At 45.7% G+C, this 15776-nt stretch overlaps 2 protein-coding genes across 2 annotated transcripts; both read right to left on the reverse strand.

The window, feature by feature from the left end:
* Positions 1 to 4982: 4982 nt before the first annotated feature.
* On the reverse strand, positions 4983 to 5863 carry LOC108153517 (serine protease 3-like). The gene has a single exon (XM_017283576.2). The coding sequence runs from the start codon at positions 5847 to 5849 to the stop codon at positions 5067 to 5069; it is 783 nt and encodes a 260-aa protein (XP_017139065.1). The 5' UTR covers positions 5850 to 5863; the 3' UTR covers positions 4983 to 5066.
* A 3565-nt stretch (positions 5864 to 9428) lies between these two features.
* On the reverse strand, positions 9429 to 10300 carry LOC108153516 (serine protease 3-like). Its single transcript, XM_017283575.2, has one exon. It carries the CDS (start codon positions 10278 to 10280, stop codon positions 9492 to 9494), a length of 789 nt encoding a protein of 262 aa, XP_017139064.1. The 5' UTR covers positions 10281 to 10300; the 3' UTR covers positions 9429 to 9491.
* Between the last annotated feature and the right edge of the window lie 5476 nt (positions 10301 to 15776).

Here is a 15776-nt window from a genome sequence, read left to right on the forward strand (position 1 = left end):
TCTAAATCAAAGTCTATTTCGGGGAGAAACTTTGCGATCATTAGGGACTCAATAGGCGAAGGAGAGTTCAATGCAACAACAAGAACAACTACGACTACATTAAAATCGAATCAGATGAGCGCAAAGGTAATCACATAAATCAAATGCCACAAATACGATATCAAGTGTAAGCAAAAATGTATATAAATTATGATTAGGACCCAGGGACTGCGGGCTGTGGACTCTTCTCTGGACTATTATCCTGGCATTAGGGAAGTCCGTACACAAAAGCAAATGACATGAAAAATTGTCATTAGGCCAATGCCAGCGCCAGCTCCAGAGTCAGTGCCAGTGCCAAAGCCACAGCCAGAGCCAGAAAAAGTTCAAGCCGGAAAAGAAGCAGCCGACAATAAGCCAAGTTAGCTGCGGCTTTTCTGTGGTTTCCCGAAAAAGGACCCAAAAAAAAATACGAATACAGCACGAAAACTACACATATGCGGGTGCCTCGAAAGGGAGGACATAAATCATATCCTGGATGGTGCTGCCGCTGGTGCTGCTCCTGCGGCTTCTGTTGGCTCTTGTTGCCTGCTGGCTACGCACTCGGCATAAGGACAAATGTTGATGATGACAAAGCGCCATTAAAGGCACATTTACACCCATACACGGCTGGGCCTGCGGTCCTGGCCCTGGCCCTGGTCCTGGTCCTGGTCCTGGTCCTGGTCGGGGCAGGCAAGGCACCTACTCTCCGAGAGCGCCAAACAACAAATCACATAAATCAAGCGCGACACTTCGCTTATTATTTGCTGATTTTCCTCTTTTTTTGTGCGCTCGATGGGTTTCCCCGCAAAAGTTTTCTTTTTTTGGGTTTCCGGGACAGGCGTGGCGTGTGGCATTATATCAAGATTTGGGTGTTACAAAATTGACAGGCTCAATTGGAAAATGTATTCGAGGAAAGCACATCTAGGAAATGTGAATATAAGTTGGGGGAAATTTGAGATTATAATATTTGCAAAGTGCATGGAAATAATTTGATTTATGGGATACTTTTCTATAGGCAGAACCTAAGCCTTTTGGGGAAGAGTTTTTCCAACATATATTTGCTGAAGATGTGCCGGAATAGAAGTCACATTGTTGACATCATTCAAAGATGTTTATAGGCCTAGTTTTAATGAGAAATTGAGTATTTATATAGCAATTTTTTCGACCTAAATTTGATCAGGGATAGCATTTACCGGCACCACTGATCGTGTGTGTCCCCACATCAAAGAGTCCCACCGCAGCGCCGTTTGTAGTACCAGGAAAAACAGCCGCCTGCCCACCAATTAGGAATGCTATTAACGGCCAACGCCTCCATAAAGATGTTCTCTGTTTTTTTTTGCCGGCCAGGTAAATCGTTACATAAAGAAGGACCCCTCGCCCACATCGAGGCAGGTCGCTCTTTCCCCGTTTCAATTAGGATTTTCATAATTTCCCACATCGTGAAATTTATTGGTTTCGATTTCCGCTCCATTGCCTCATCTGCTGGCTGACCACACCCTCAAAATACTCATGAAAATGATGATGATGATGGTGTCCTGCTGGCTTACGGCCATGTCTGGATGTCCTGAAGGCATCAGCAGCTTAGGCTGCGGTCTCCTGACTGTTCCATTAATTGAAAAAGTCTTTAGCTTAAATTATTAAATTGATTTTTATTCATTTTTAATGGCAGGACCTGCAGGACATCCTGCCTGGAGCTGGAGCTGGAGCTGGATCTGACAGCTATGCCTTAATGGCAGCTTATGTGGCATTAGAGTTTCTATTTTTTTTTTTAAGTTTAAAGCTTTGCCTCCCCTGGGGATTTATGTTGCTTTTAGCAGCTGCTCTTGGGTTTGCCTTGCCACAAAATTTTGACGGCCAGAACATATGCCACTCTGCCACTGAGTCATCAATCAGGTCTATTAGAAACCACCAAAACTTGACACAAGACTGTCTCATTCAACCCTATGTTGGCTCGGGTGGGGAATGGACTGGCACGGGAACAGGAACAGGAACGGGGGCATTAGTCTGCAATTTCATGCCTGACATCCGCCCAAGCCAAATAATGACACTAAAAGCCTTCGACTTTGGGCTCAGAGCCGAGCTCTTGTTGCATTTGATATTCTTTTGGGTGTTTCTTTTTATTTTTGCATGTCAGGGCCACATTTGGCCTTCACCCTCGCAACATTCACAGCGCTCGGCCGTCGTCCGTCGTCCGTCGTCTCAGCTGCAAACTGCAAATTAAACTAAACACAAACATAATTTCTCAGCACTTAGGAGCGAAATGAAATTATGATTATGCAAACGCCGCTGGCGAGTTTCACACCGAACAAACTTTTACCAACCCTCGAGCGGAGTGAATGAATGAATGAAGGAAGGAAGTTTTTTCTTTCTCTGGCTCGGACGCGTGCCGAAATGAAAACGTCATGTTTTCGAATGAATTTTTTGAATTATGATGTTGAATGTTGACGCTGGGAAGCGACATGGTCATGGACGCTGACGCTGACGCTAACGCAGACGGGGCCATCATCTGGGACCTCGAGCACAAGGCATTAAATTAATTCAAAACGCTCTCAGGACACGCGCTTCTAAGGCTTTTGTCTGATTGCTAAAATATGGAATCCAAAAGCCCGAAAAGGACGTAAAATTGATGAAAGCCCCGATAAAAGGTGAGCACGAGACAGGGCAAAGTATCTATTGTGGCCGCCACACAGTAACCAAAGTCCCCTGGGATTCCGGCAGCTTATGCGTCTCCCATTCTCCCATAAGCGAAAGTTGAGGGAGGGTTCAGGTTCATGTTTATGCCTCCAACTCCCTGAAGAGTTATCTGTTTGCACTTTCGATTTTGAGTTTATTATTATTGGCGTTACTTTGAATGCACTTCTGTTTGCTTGCCACATTAGTGGCGGACACACCGTGACTTTCCCCTGTCCCTGCCGCTCCTGAAGTTCGTAGTTCTGGCTGTCTGCATTTGTCGTTTACAAATTGGTTTTCGTGTTCCACTCGCATCTATTTTGCCTGTCTGCATAATCAGGGGTTGGGCTGTGACATTAGGGGGGTACGTGCTGGTGATCTCTTCTCTCTCTGGCGGGGTCTATTTTTATATGTCCTGCGTCCGCTGCTTGTTAAGGGAACGGCTGATAAGGCACGTGGCCTCATTTATCAACTGCGTTGCGAGCAGGAGACTAGACTTGCAACAAGCGAGCGGAACATGCAACTACTACGCGTACTGTATGGATTCCTATTCTTCGATTCTTTTGCCAAATTGTTGGGGGTAGTTTCTAGTATGTCTGGGCCGCCACTTCCTGTTGCTGTTGCTTTATTGTTGTGGGGGGGAGTGGGAGTGGAAGTGGGAGTAGGAGTACTGCTGTTGTCCTGCACTTGAGTTGTAAATTTGATTGTAGGAAACACGTAAGTTTTCCCTTCGATTTCCCCCCTTTATGGAGTGTCTAGTGGAGTTCTGTTCGCGTTAGGGGTTCCCTGATGGTCTGTTGGTTTTCTGGTAATTACTGTTATTATAATTTCTGTTGACTGCTGCACTGGAGAGACCTTCAGAGCGGGAGGGGGAGAGACAGAGGCAGAGGAAGGTCTCCCTGGCGTGTGCCTCTGTCCACGTGTACTTTGCTTGTTTTTCACTTGGCTAACTTGCAACCCTCCGCTGCTTTCAGTCCCTGTTGCCCTGCTGCCATGCTGCCCTGCTGTAACCATAGCTGAAAGTCCTTGTAATGATACTCGGTCGTACCTTTGCGATGTCTATCTCACGGTCACTATAAAGAGACAAGATTATGTCATCGCTGCTGTTAGAGGTAACCATGTTGCAGATCTACAATTTGTACGGGGCTTATTCCGCTCCAGTTACCGTTGCCGGCCTATGCGCAATCGGATATGATATGATATGATATCATATAGCAGACAAGAGCAGAACAGAGCAGAGCAGCTCTCACTCTATAGAGCTCTACATAGGGCTGCTGCTGTTGCTGCTGGGGTGGCTGTGGGGGGTGACCTCACCGTTGGCCTGTGTCTTTTTTTGTTGCCGTCACTTGAGTGGAGCGTAATTAATCTTCATCTAGAATCTGGAATCAAACGCCTACGCGACAGCTCCTCCATCTGTAACCTCCCCAAAGCAACGTCTTCTGTTGCTGCTGCTAATAAAACATTTTCCATAACACGCACAGCACAAAATGCCTAACAAAACAAATTTGTGTTAAGCGCACTTCACGATGATTCTTAAACAAATTCACAATTTGTCTCAAGTGAGGTTTTTTGTCAATTTTCATAGCATCCAATTGAACCTCAGCCGCATAGCAGACGAGCGGCAACGCCGGAGGCAGTCAACGAATGAAACGCAGCATTTATCAACAATAAGATCAGTCGGCAATGATTGAGGCTGTGGCAGTGCGGCAGTGCGGCAGGGACTGTGGCACATAGATTGGCGGAGGCGGGGGAGACCTGAGCGCTCTCTTTACTTCCTCGCTTAATGCAGCTTCAAGTGTGGTCGTCATCGTCGTTGTCGTCTCTAGTGGGAGGTCGTTCGGTCAGCAATGCACGCATGATTTATTCCGCAGGCCACTTGAAAACCGTGTACCCCCTGCCCAAGACCAAGCCCAGGCGCAAGACCAAGCCCCCCACACCCACATACACGATGGAGCCCCCTACTTCACCTCCACCTCCACCTCCACCTCCATCTCCGGCTTCAGCTCCAGCTCCATCAGTGCCCACATTATGCACTTTTCGTCATTCTCAACAAGGGGCGCTGATTGACAGCCGCATTGCGTCCGAGGGTGCACGAAATGGAGACACTGCCACACATACCTTATAGCTGCAGTCGGAGAAATGTTACCACAGATAAAGAATATCACACTGCATCGTATTTCAGTTGATAATATTCTGAAGTATCTTGTAGTTACGTCTTTCTGGCATCAGTTTCATTATACCTACATCAATTTAGGAAACCTCTTTGGCTATAATAATATGAGAACGACTCTAAATCTAATTTTGCTATATGTAATGATGATATAATATGGTATTAGTACTTTATACTGAAACTATTATTATTCACATCTATGTACATTCTAATTATTTCCAATACCAGAGACACTGCGAATCCAGCCCAAGTATCTGGAAACATCAGAAAATCCCACCGGATCCCCAACTTCGCATCCCAGATAAGACAAAAATGCGAAGACTCCGATCAGTTTGTTTTCCCCATTGAGTACCAGCGGTCCACCAGAGTCCCCGTAGCAGGTGGACTGTGCATCGCCAGATTGAGCGCACAATAGCCCTACTAATTTATTTCCGTATCGTCTTCTGCACACGGATTCATCCAAGACCTTTAGTGTAGCCCAAAACAAGCGAACGGATCCACTTCCACGGTCATGTAGTTGACCCCATCCGGCGACAGTAGCCCATTGACCCACATAATTATTATAGCCATATTTGGGTTCTGTTGGCAGTGCAATGCTTTGGATGCGATCACTGAACTTCACCCACTCAGTGCGAATCAGTGCAATATCGTTGATAATATCTCCGCTGACACTTCTGAACTGAGGATGTGGGAACACGTGAGTTTTGGCCTCTAGCGTCATAAGTGGATGATGTTTGGTCCATACAGAGCCATAATAGAGGGTCACCCACGTGGCATCCTCAGTACAATGACCAGCCGTGAGTACCCAGTCGTTGGCTATAATGCTGCCACCGCACAGAACGGTTCTGTTGTTTCCGGCTTCGATCTTAACTTGAACCACGTATGGGAATTGTCTTTGATCGGCCAGTTTTCCATTGACGATACGCGGCAACACATTCGCCTCGCCAACAATAAAGTCTTGAGCCAACAGAAGACACAAAACTATCAACATTTTGGGATCGAGACTGACTTAGACCTAAGTTCCATTGCTACTGCCTTATATGCGGTTCTTTCTTATCAACATTCAACCATTATTGTATTAAAAGAACGACATTCCTTAGTTTAGGTTTCAATAATTAAGTTTCCCCATAAAGAAGGGCGACACAAGATACGTCTATTGATTGATGATGGTAAAATATTGGTGTACTATTCTAAAAATAATATTCCTAGCAATTACTTATGGTTTTCTATGGCTCGTGGTCTTTGGAATGGACTCTCATTTCCCGTTCATAAATTTCGAAGCCCCTCCCGCTTATTGAAGCGTAGTATATGATAATTTCTTTCAGTGCAGCATATTTGAGCTATGCGCATTTTGCATAACTCTGCACCCTTGCCGGGGGTTAAAACAGTTCCGAATGGGTAACCCGCTAATCCTCTGCGCCTGTCATAAACATTGACATTGATGTTGATGCCTGATGCTGATGACGACGATGACGCGGGGCGATGTTCGTAGCTGCTTTTGTGCCACTGACAACTGACAAGTGGGCGTGGCGGCAGTGGCGGCAGTGGTGCTACTGTTCCTCCTCTTCTACTGCTGGGCGACCAACTACCCAAGTATCTGCGTATCCGCGTATCCGAGTATCCGAGTACCCGACTAACCCCCTGCCACGTTTCGCTACGCTCCACAAATTGTGGAATAGTCGGACTTATTCCGGCGTATGCCCTTTAACGATTGTATTCGTCATTCGAGCAGACAGACAGGACGGTTGACATTCATTTGAAACGTTTCATGAACCCAGAACGCAGCGGCGGCACCAACAGCAGTAGCAGGGAAAAAAAAGGGATATACCCCCCAAAACGGGGTTCAGTATACAGTGATCTACCAGTGGCAACCACAGTGCGGCACAGCGGCAACAGAGGGAACAGAGGCGGCATCAACTCGGGCGCATGTCAATCATTAAACTGTCATTTTCAGTCGATTTAACTAGCATTAAAAATCGTCCACAATTGCCAGGATTTATGCATTGTGCGTAAACTGTCATAAATTTCCACCGAGTGCCAGAGTGGCAGTGCCGGAGCGGCAGTGCCCTCTGAGAGCCCACAGATCCCATGTTAAGCTGCCCTAATTTTTTATGGTCTGCAAACTAATTTTTATTCATTTTCCTCGCCACCAAAACTAAGCGCGCAAATTTATTTTCATACGCCCCAGAACCACAGAACGAAAAGCACTTGGAACCCAAAGAAACCTAAAAGAAGATGAAGATGGAAATGTTGTACGAATTTGGCTGAAAAATCTTTAATTTTCATCTGGGGCCAATCTCGGCAGCCATTAACCAAGGGAACGACGGCAAATGGAAAAGGAAAACTGCTGACAGACAGGACATTCGTCCCCGAGCAGTTCCGTTTCCGTTGCTTTATTTTCCATTCGTTGGGCCAAAAAAGGAAGAAGGAAAGAAAAAAATCGTTGTATCCGAAAATTATGGAAATTTATTAATCACATAAATTTAAAGCATAATGTGCGTGAGTGGGCCGACTCTGGTCCCCATCGCGGCTCGTTAATGGGTCCCAAAACGACGAAAGCGAAAGACGTCGAAGGACGGGGCATAAAAAATGCGTTAGGGCCAGAAGTGAAACTTCTAGGAGATGTCTCTGCATCTTCATGGAGGCTTAAACAAACTTTGTGCTGTGGTCGCGGCCCCAAAATAGGGCTGGGAGAAAGCCGTGGGGTGGGGTGGGGTGCTGTGGGTGTGGGGCAGCCAAATCTGTTGATGTGTAAGCAAATATTTTGCTCAAATTGTGGGAAAGTGATTTATCCAGCAGGGGGATTCAATCAGCAAAGGTGGAGTGAGGCAATTCCTGGTGTGAGTTAATTTAAGAAAGTTATGGAATTTATGCTCGTAGAATACTGTTTTATCTGCTGGAAGTCCTCCATTCTCCCCAAGGATATCCAGGAAGCAGTAGAAGCCATATGGATTATGTGCAACACTTCCTTTATAAAATTATCGGAATGGTTAAAACAAGCTCCAAAGCAAATCCCCCAAAAACAAAGTGCCAACATGTGTTGCACTTAACCCCACCGGGGAAAGTCCCCTCTCTTACTTCTATCCCCCACCCCCCCTCCACCAACACATGCAGCACACGCGCCCCTCTAAGCCTTTTGACAGCTCTCCTCCTGCACTGCTCCTCCCTCCGTGCCTCCACCCGCCGTTGGATAGGGAAAATTCGCCAAACAGCACGTGTACGTAAACGGATGAGGGAGTGCGAGTACGGAGGGTGGGATTGGGACTGTGGAGGGGTCTACTGGGGTGAGAGGGGTGCTTCTGTGGTGCTGACATTTAAAGTAGCTGCCAGCCATTGAAGTGACAAAACTAAAGATAAGACTCAATCACGTGTAGTCTGACACTGACAATCGCTGCAGACGGAAAAACGAAAGGAAAACTCACCAGCAACAAAATAGAAAATCAATTTCCACGTTTTAGCTGAACGTTGGGATGGGGCTGGTGGTGGGGAAAGGAGAGTATGAGGGAGAGGGGGAGGCATGCCATGCCATGCAAGCAGTTGCTTTGAATTTTCATATGGCGACAACATTAGTGGCACGCAGACGGGGGCGAATGAAGGCGAATGAAGAGTGACATGCAGACAAGCTGTGTGGCACGGGGAACAAGGGGCACTGGGGGCCAGGACAAAGAAGGTGTCACTAACAGGAACAGGATAAATGTGCAAAACAGCAACAGACAGGAAAAAGAGCTGTCAGGCCAAGGAGGAACAAGAAACGAACGTAAAAGAATCCTGAGCCGAAGCTATAGATACCCTTGTAAATAATATTTCATATGAAAACTATTAGCTATAATCTATATCTTGGCTATGCCGAAAGTGCAATAGAGTCTGTTCAAGAGCCAGAGGACTAAAAATGTATTCATTCGGAAGTACTGCCTCTTGTCGTGGAAAACATCAGCTCAAAGCCGTCATAGCCCCTGCAAGGGTACTAAAAACCAGGACGAGTGGAAGCTGGAGTAGTACCAGTAACCGGGACAGCTTTTGGGTTGTGTTTAGCTTGTTTATCATGTCAGTTGTACGCTCCCAGAATTGGCAGCATTAAGCAGCGACATCACTTTGTATGCAGGAAAAGCGAGGGAGAGAGCCGGCGGGAGGGAGTAGAACTCAGCCGTCGCTATCAAGATAATACAACATGCTCCATGGTGACTGCAGCTTGCATCTTCCTCTGACCAGATACAGCTACAGCTACAGCTAAGGCTGCAGCTACTGTGGCATCTCCATCTCCAGCTCTCCTTCCGCTTAACGATTTTATTTGCCCAACTTGTGTAAACGTTAACGCAGCAGCAGCAGCAGCAGCAGCAGCAGCAGCATCAGGAAAAGTAGCAGCCACCGCAGCCGCTTGAAACTACGGCTACGGTTCTGACTACGTCTCCGTATCCGTATCCGATGCAAGCAAATAAACAAGCCCAGCAGAACGAAACGAAACCAAACAGAAACCAAACAGAAACCAAACCAAACCAAACTCAGGAGTAGCCAAACCACAAATAGATCTTACAGTTGGCCCGCTAAGCTTCAGATACCTTAAAGACAGTGGTTCGATTCTCTTGGAGAGAGTGCAGCAAATATATATTTATATATGATAATGAATCATTAGACATTATGGCGTTACACCAGAGAGATGGCGAATCCAGCCCAAGTATCTGGAAACATCAGTAAATACCAACGGCTCGCCATCTTCACATCCTGAATCAGATCCAAATGACAAGACTCCGATCAATTTGTACTCCCCATTGGGTACCAGCGGTCCACCAGAGTCCCCGCGGCAGGCGGACTGTTCATCGTCAGATTGAGCACACAATACCCCTTTGAAGTAGTTTCCGTATCGATTTCTGCATTCGGATTCATCGATGACCTGCAGCGTTGCATAAAACAAGCGATCGGATCCGTTGTGATTGTTATATAGATAACCCCATCCGGCGGTAGTAGCGCAATAGCCCACATAGTCACTAGGCCCATTATAGCCATATTTGGGTTCTGTTGCCAGTGGGATGCTTTGAATGCGAGCACTGAACTTGACCCACTCCGTGCGAATTAGTGCAATATCGTGGACAGCACCTCCTCCGATTCTTTTGTACTGAGGATGTGGGAATACGTGATCTTTCACCAATAGCTTCATGGATGAATTATATTGTATATGTATTGAGCCATAATAGAGGGTCACCCACGTGGCATTATCAGTGCAATGGGCAGCCGTGAGTACCCAGTCGTTGGCTATAATGCTGCCACCGCACAGCAAGGTTCTGTTGTTTCCGGATTCGATCTCAATTTGAACCACGTATGGGAATTGTCTTTGCTTGGCCAGTTTTCCATTGACGATACGCGGCAGCACCTTCGCCTCTCCAACAATAAAGTCTTGAACCAACAGAAGACACAAAAATATTAACATTTTGAGATCGAGACTGACTTAGCCCTAAGTTCCAGTGCGACTGCCTTATATACTTATATTCTTTCTTATCGACACTCAACTATTTTTCTATTAAAAGAAACGACATTCCTTAGCTCCAGTTTCAATAATTAGGTTTCTGATAGGGAAGAGAGCTGTAAAGCCCCTCAGGACACCTGTGTTGATTGATGTTGGCAGAATACATATTCGAGAATATAATTTGCAAGAGTGTAATATTCTTGGGGGTGGGTATTTTTAAGCTCTTGATCAGCACCGATTTGATTAAAAATTAAACCCAATATCAAGCAGTCTTATTTCGGGTTGGATTTAGCTGGACTTCGGACACTGTGCCTCACAGAGATACGAGTGTGTACTTCCTTAAGACGCAGGCAGCTCAGAAGCATCTCAGCTTACATTTTGTTGCAGTGGCAGTGGCAGTGGCAGTGGCAGGCAAACATCACGTGTGCGTCTCTCTCTATCTGTCTGTCTGTTTGTTTGTGTGTGCAGGTGTAACTGTATCTCTTTGGGCATGTGTGTTTGTGTGTGTGTGTCTATCTGTGTGTTTTCGCTGCCAAAACAATGCACTCGACGAGGACGAGGACGACAACGACGACAGCATCAACATGCATAAAATACATTTTCATTCGCATTTTATTTGTTTTAAGCTGCGACTTTACACAAAGCCAACAAAGTGGCAGCCGCCCTGCCATCTGTGTTTGTCGGTGCATGTGTCTGTGTGGTGTTTGTGTGTGAGCCGGATATAGCGACGGATATCGACAAGTTTTTCCTGGTAATCCCCTTCTCTTCTCCAACGTACGAAAAAGTCATAAAAGTGTACATATATGGTTTTTTAAAATGACAGCAGCTGGAAATTAAGTTCTTGACTTTTATGTTAGCCGCAAGTTCCGAATTATTGATATGGCAGAGCACTGGATCAGTACCAGAGAGAGTGGGACTCCTTCCTGGCTGAGATTTCTCCGTCTAGGCATTAAGGAAAGTTAAGGTGTGTTTTACGATGTGCGAGAGAGAGAGAGTGAGCGGAAAAGGGAAAGCATTTGTCGTAAATGGATACCCTACTCCTTTGGGGCGGGGGCCAAAGTGAGAGTTCTCCCCTCACACACATTGTAATTCCATCATCGAATGGTGGGATAGTAGGGGACGGACCGTTTGTAATTGGCTTTCGGTGCATGCGGCAGGCAGCACATCATCATTCTGGCACCGTTTCTGTATAATCTCATCAGCATTCGAAATGAGTTTTGACTCGAGTCGAACAGAACAGCTCGTAATCACATTAAAAGTATGTCACACTTCAATTACTGTCAGCGACAAGTCCAAGTATTTTGTTATTAATTTTAAACCATTTGTTGCGCTCTCGAATGGGAAATTCTGAGACTGTTCTGTTTCGGTTTCGGGATGAGGTCTGGTCGGTTCGGTGTGGTACACAGACACAGCTGCCTAACACATGCGAACGTGTGCAAGTGTCGCTTGCCACACGTTTTGCATTAGGAATGCCTTCCCTTCCCTTCCCTTCCCTTTGCCTTGTTCTTTTTTTTTGGGAGGGGTGGGGAGGCGGCGCAACGTGAAAATTGTGAAAAGTCAGCATGTGGTTTGCGTCAGAGTGTCTGGCATGAAGTTTTCCATTCACTTTACGGTTATGCCTTGGAGACCTCAAGCTGTGCGCCTGCGCCCAGACCCACTGACGATGGCGATGGTCGACGGTCGACGGTCGACGGACGGGGCTAATTCATTTGTAAATGTCTTTGTGCTATGCGACACACATGTATGCTTAAGGATTAGTGATGGTAGCGTGAAACGTATGGATCATCTATAGATTAATGTTAATAGGAAATACTACGAGTAAACGCAACTTGGAGTGAGGTTTCCGATTCAAGTTTAAAGAATTTCGCCATCTTTAAAGAATTATGAATGAAAAATTAAAAGAAACTGAGTGTTTGGAACTTAAAAGAGGCCCTTATTTCATACTTCAAGCTTTAAGCTACACATTTAAGACGAAAGATTCTGTCTGTTCTGTTTATTTGTTGGTTTACAGATCTAACTGTCTTCTAACTATTGCTTCTCATGCAGCAATCACTCAGACATTCTATCTTTAGTCCTCACTTTACCATCTCTAGTCACGAATCAACATCATAAAGCCACAGGCGGTGGTACCTGGTGCCAGCAGGCAGCAGGAAAGGCGACGGAATCCCAAGGCAGAGCAGAGCAGAGCAGAGCAGAGTGTCGCTGCATACGCCCCATATCTGACACTTCTTTTCGAGAGTCGCGTGAATTCTGGGTAATTACAATTTATGGTGACGCAGTTTCTCAAGCGATTCCCTCGCCGTTCTCCTTCTGCTGTCGATCCAATTCCATTTTCATTTCGAGTCCCATTTCCATTTGTATGGGTGAAGTGGCACCCGCAGTGCGTGTTTGTATTGCTTTTGAATTGAAACTCGATTGCGAAACAAAGGTCGAGCTGTGGAGAGGCCCTTCAGCATACCCCTCCCTCCCCTGCTCCGTTCTATTCTCTGTTCCAGTTGCCTTCCACGAAGCAATAAGCAATAGTTTTGTTCTGTTCTTGCCTCAAAGGCAACAATGGAACTCGAGTGCACCTTGCCATTAGCCATGGGGTAGCGCACGTAGCCTTTGAAGGAAACTCTCTTAGACTCGGTGTCTGCGAGGCCGGCTAATGCTTCCAGAGACATCATTAAACCTACTCGTACTCCTACTTCACAGCACTGCAGTCCTCCCCTCCACATTCTTCATTGCGTTCGTATGGTTACATCATCATGCGGGCAGTTGTCTAGTATTCCCAGGGCCATAAGCCGCACAAATAATTACAAAAAGAAATGAAAAACTTGGCGCAATGTTCCCAAAAATTTGCTATGCATTCTGTGGCGGGTGTTACGCTTCAGTAGATTGAATTATTCACCCCTCTCTCTCTCTTTCGCTCTCGAGCGCCCCCCCGCGCCGGACCGCGATGGTAATGCATTTCATATACGGATAACACACAACTCAATTAAGTTTGCTGTCGTTCGCCGCTTCCAAGCGAAAAACTTAATTTAATGCTTAATTGCAGGGGGCCCTACAAATATGCGGGGTATAGGGGGTGCCTGGGTGACTGGGAAATTCAATTTGAGCCTCCGTTTGATCCTTGGAGCATATGCTGCCCTGCCCCCCCGCCGCGCATCAATTGATAAGCAATTTTCCAATTCGCCTACAATTTTCATTTCCATTTAAATAGAAAAATCCCACGCAACACAAAAGAAGAAAGAAGAATTTCGCACAAATGCCAAAATATGATGAAAGTCCGCTCTTAGGCGGGGGTCAGGCGGGGACAGGCGTTAGCTGCAAAGTGGGCGTGTTCAGCTATGTGTGACGGTGTCGATGGCGGTGGGCCATGGTGAGGGGTAGTGGTAGGGGTGGGGGGACTGTAGCATAAAGCCAAATTCAATATAAAAATTCAAATCATTCAATTATCTGTGGCTCAACGCGGCGGCAGCAGCAGGAGGGGCAGGACGATAAGAGGATGGGACGGGGAAAAGGCACAAAAAGTTGAATCAATTTGGCAATTGAATTTCATGGACAAGTCAGGAAAGTGGGCAGAGCGGAAGAAGGGAGCATATTCGACTTAAACAAGTAAAATAAATGGCATTTATCAGAAACAAATCAAATTTCCGCTTGTAATGTAAGCAAAACGAAGGAAAGATACAAAATCCGAGGTACAGATAAAAAGGAAGAAGCGCCACAACGAAAACTGTGTACTCTTAACGAGTTAGGGTAAGGAAATGAACCGAATTTTAAAGAAAGAACCGCCCTGGAATGCCAAATATTAAATTAATGGTTTTTCAGAGGAAGAAATGTCTAAAAATTAATAGTACAAGCCACTTCTTCTTTCAAAATTCAACACAATTTCCGGGTACCCAAAATGGAATCGAATACATAAAGAATGATATCAAATTGATGACGTAAGCTGGCTGGATTTTCAGCCTACAAATCCATGAAATCCCTTGTTCACTTTTCGCAAAGTCTAAATTCTTTTTCTTTTTTTTTTTTTTGGCAACTTTTTCAATAAATATTTGTTGTAGATAGATGTACTCGTATCTTTTTTCGCAAATCAACATCTCTCAGCTATTCCAACATTTTTTCCATTTTCCCATCCTTGAAATTTCCCATTTCAATTTACAGCCATTAAATCACTGCAGCAGCATCACGAATATACAGGTTTATATACTATACATATACATATATGTATACGTATACTGCTAAACAATGCTCTAAATAAACAATAAAATGGATGGCATATAAAAAGAGAAAATTGCATGCCATATCCCCATGGAGAGTGCGGAAAATCACGAAAAATCAACGCGAGTTTCAATTTCTTTCTGCTGGTTTTTCCTGCTTTTATTAGCCCTTTTGATACGTGTGCACGTATTGGCGTGTATCCATGAGATACGCGATACCCATTCCGGTGGCTGGGGCATTGAATTACACGACAATGCTCGGCGATGTTCGACTCCTTCTTTCTTTCTTTCATCCTCTCGCTTCAGAGTTAATGAGTTCAATTCGCTTCGCTGACTTTTCCGTGTCGGAGTTTTGAGTTTCAACTGTTGCAGCAGCTCTCGTTGTGGCAGCTGCTTCAAGAAGGGCCTAACGAGGCCCTGGCACGCCCACTGCGATGCGGTTTTGGCCATTTGTTTATGCACTGAAGGAGGCACCGGAGGGCAGGTCAATATTCTTCAGAAAAACCGCAACGTGTTCTCCCTCTTCTGTTGCCATCGTGGGTGTGATGAAGGTGCGTGCGGCTGCTACTGTAGCTGCTGCTCTGTGTATCTCAATCTGTGTACAATGTATCTGTATCTGCATATGCCCATCTGCATGTGTAGTTGCCGTATCTGGGGTCGCATCAGTGCCAGGGCTGAGCCTCAGCTTAATGCGCTTGCATAAACAATGTGCGACAGTGGGTTCTGTATCTTTAGCCGCATTCGCATTCGCATCTGAAGCTGTATCTGTATCTGTATCCGTATCTTTTAGTTACGAGGATGCTGTGTCTGTAAGCGGATTTGCTGTAATGTCATTCAGTTTTCTCCTTTTCAGATGTTTACCGACCCTTCCTTCGCAAATCCCTGTTGAGCGCTGAAAAGTATGCACTGGCTAAACGCTCTCATAATTAGATGAGGAAAATATCCCCGGAGTTGGATTTCAAACTAATGGACAGACAGACTGACTGACGGACACACACACACAGAACGAGCACACAACACAGTTCAAAGGTTGCCCCTGGCAGTGGAGTGTAGTCAGAAATCAAAATACAATTTCATTAACTTTAAAGCAATGCGAAATGTGAAACCTCATGGGGGATTGGTGGATTGGGGGTTTGGTGGATGGGAGATGGGGGATGGGTTCCAGTGATGAAATTACAAGGAAAATCAAGTTGTCACGACAACCACCAACGAGCGAACCAGCGAACAAGTCACATATGGATGCCCGTTGAGGATTGGC

The sequence above is a fragment of the Drosophila miranda genome, chromosome XR (genome assembly GCF_003369915.1).
Source record: "Drosophila miranda strain MSH22 chromosome XR, D.miranda_PacBio2.1, whole genome shotgun sequence".
Lineage (NCBI taxonomy): Eukaryota > Metazoa > Arthropoda > Insecta > Diptera > Drosophilidae > Drosophila > Drosophila miranda.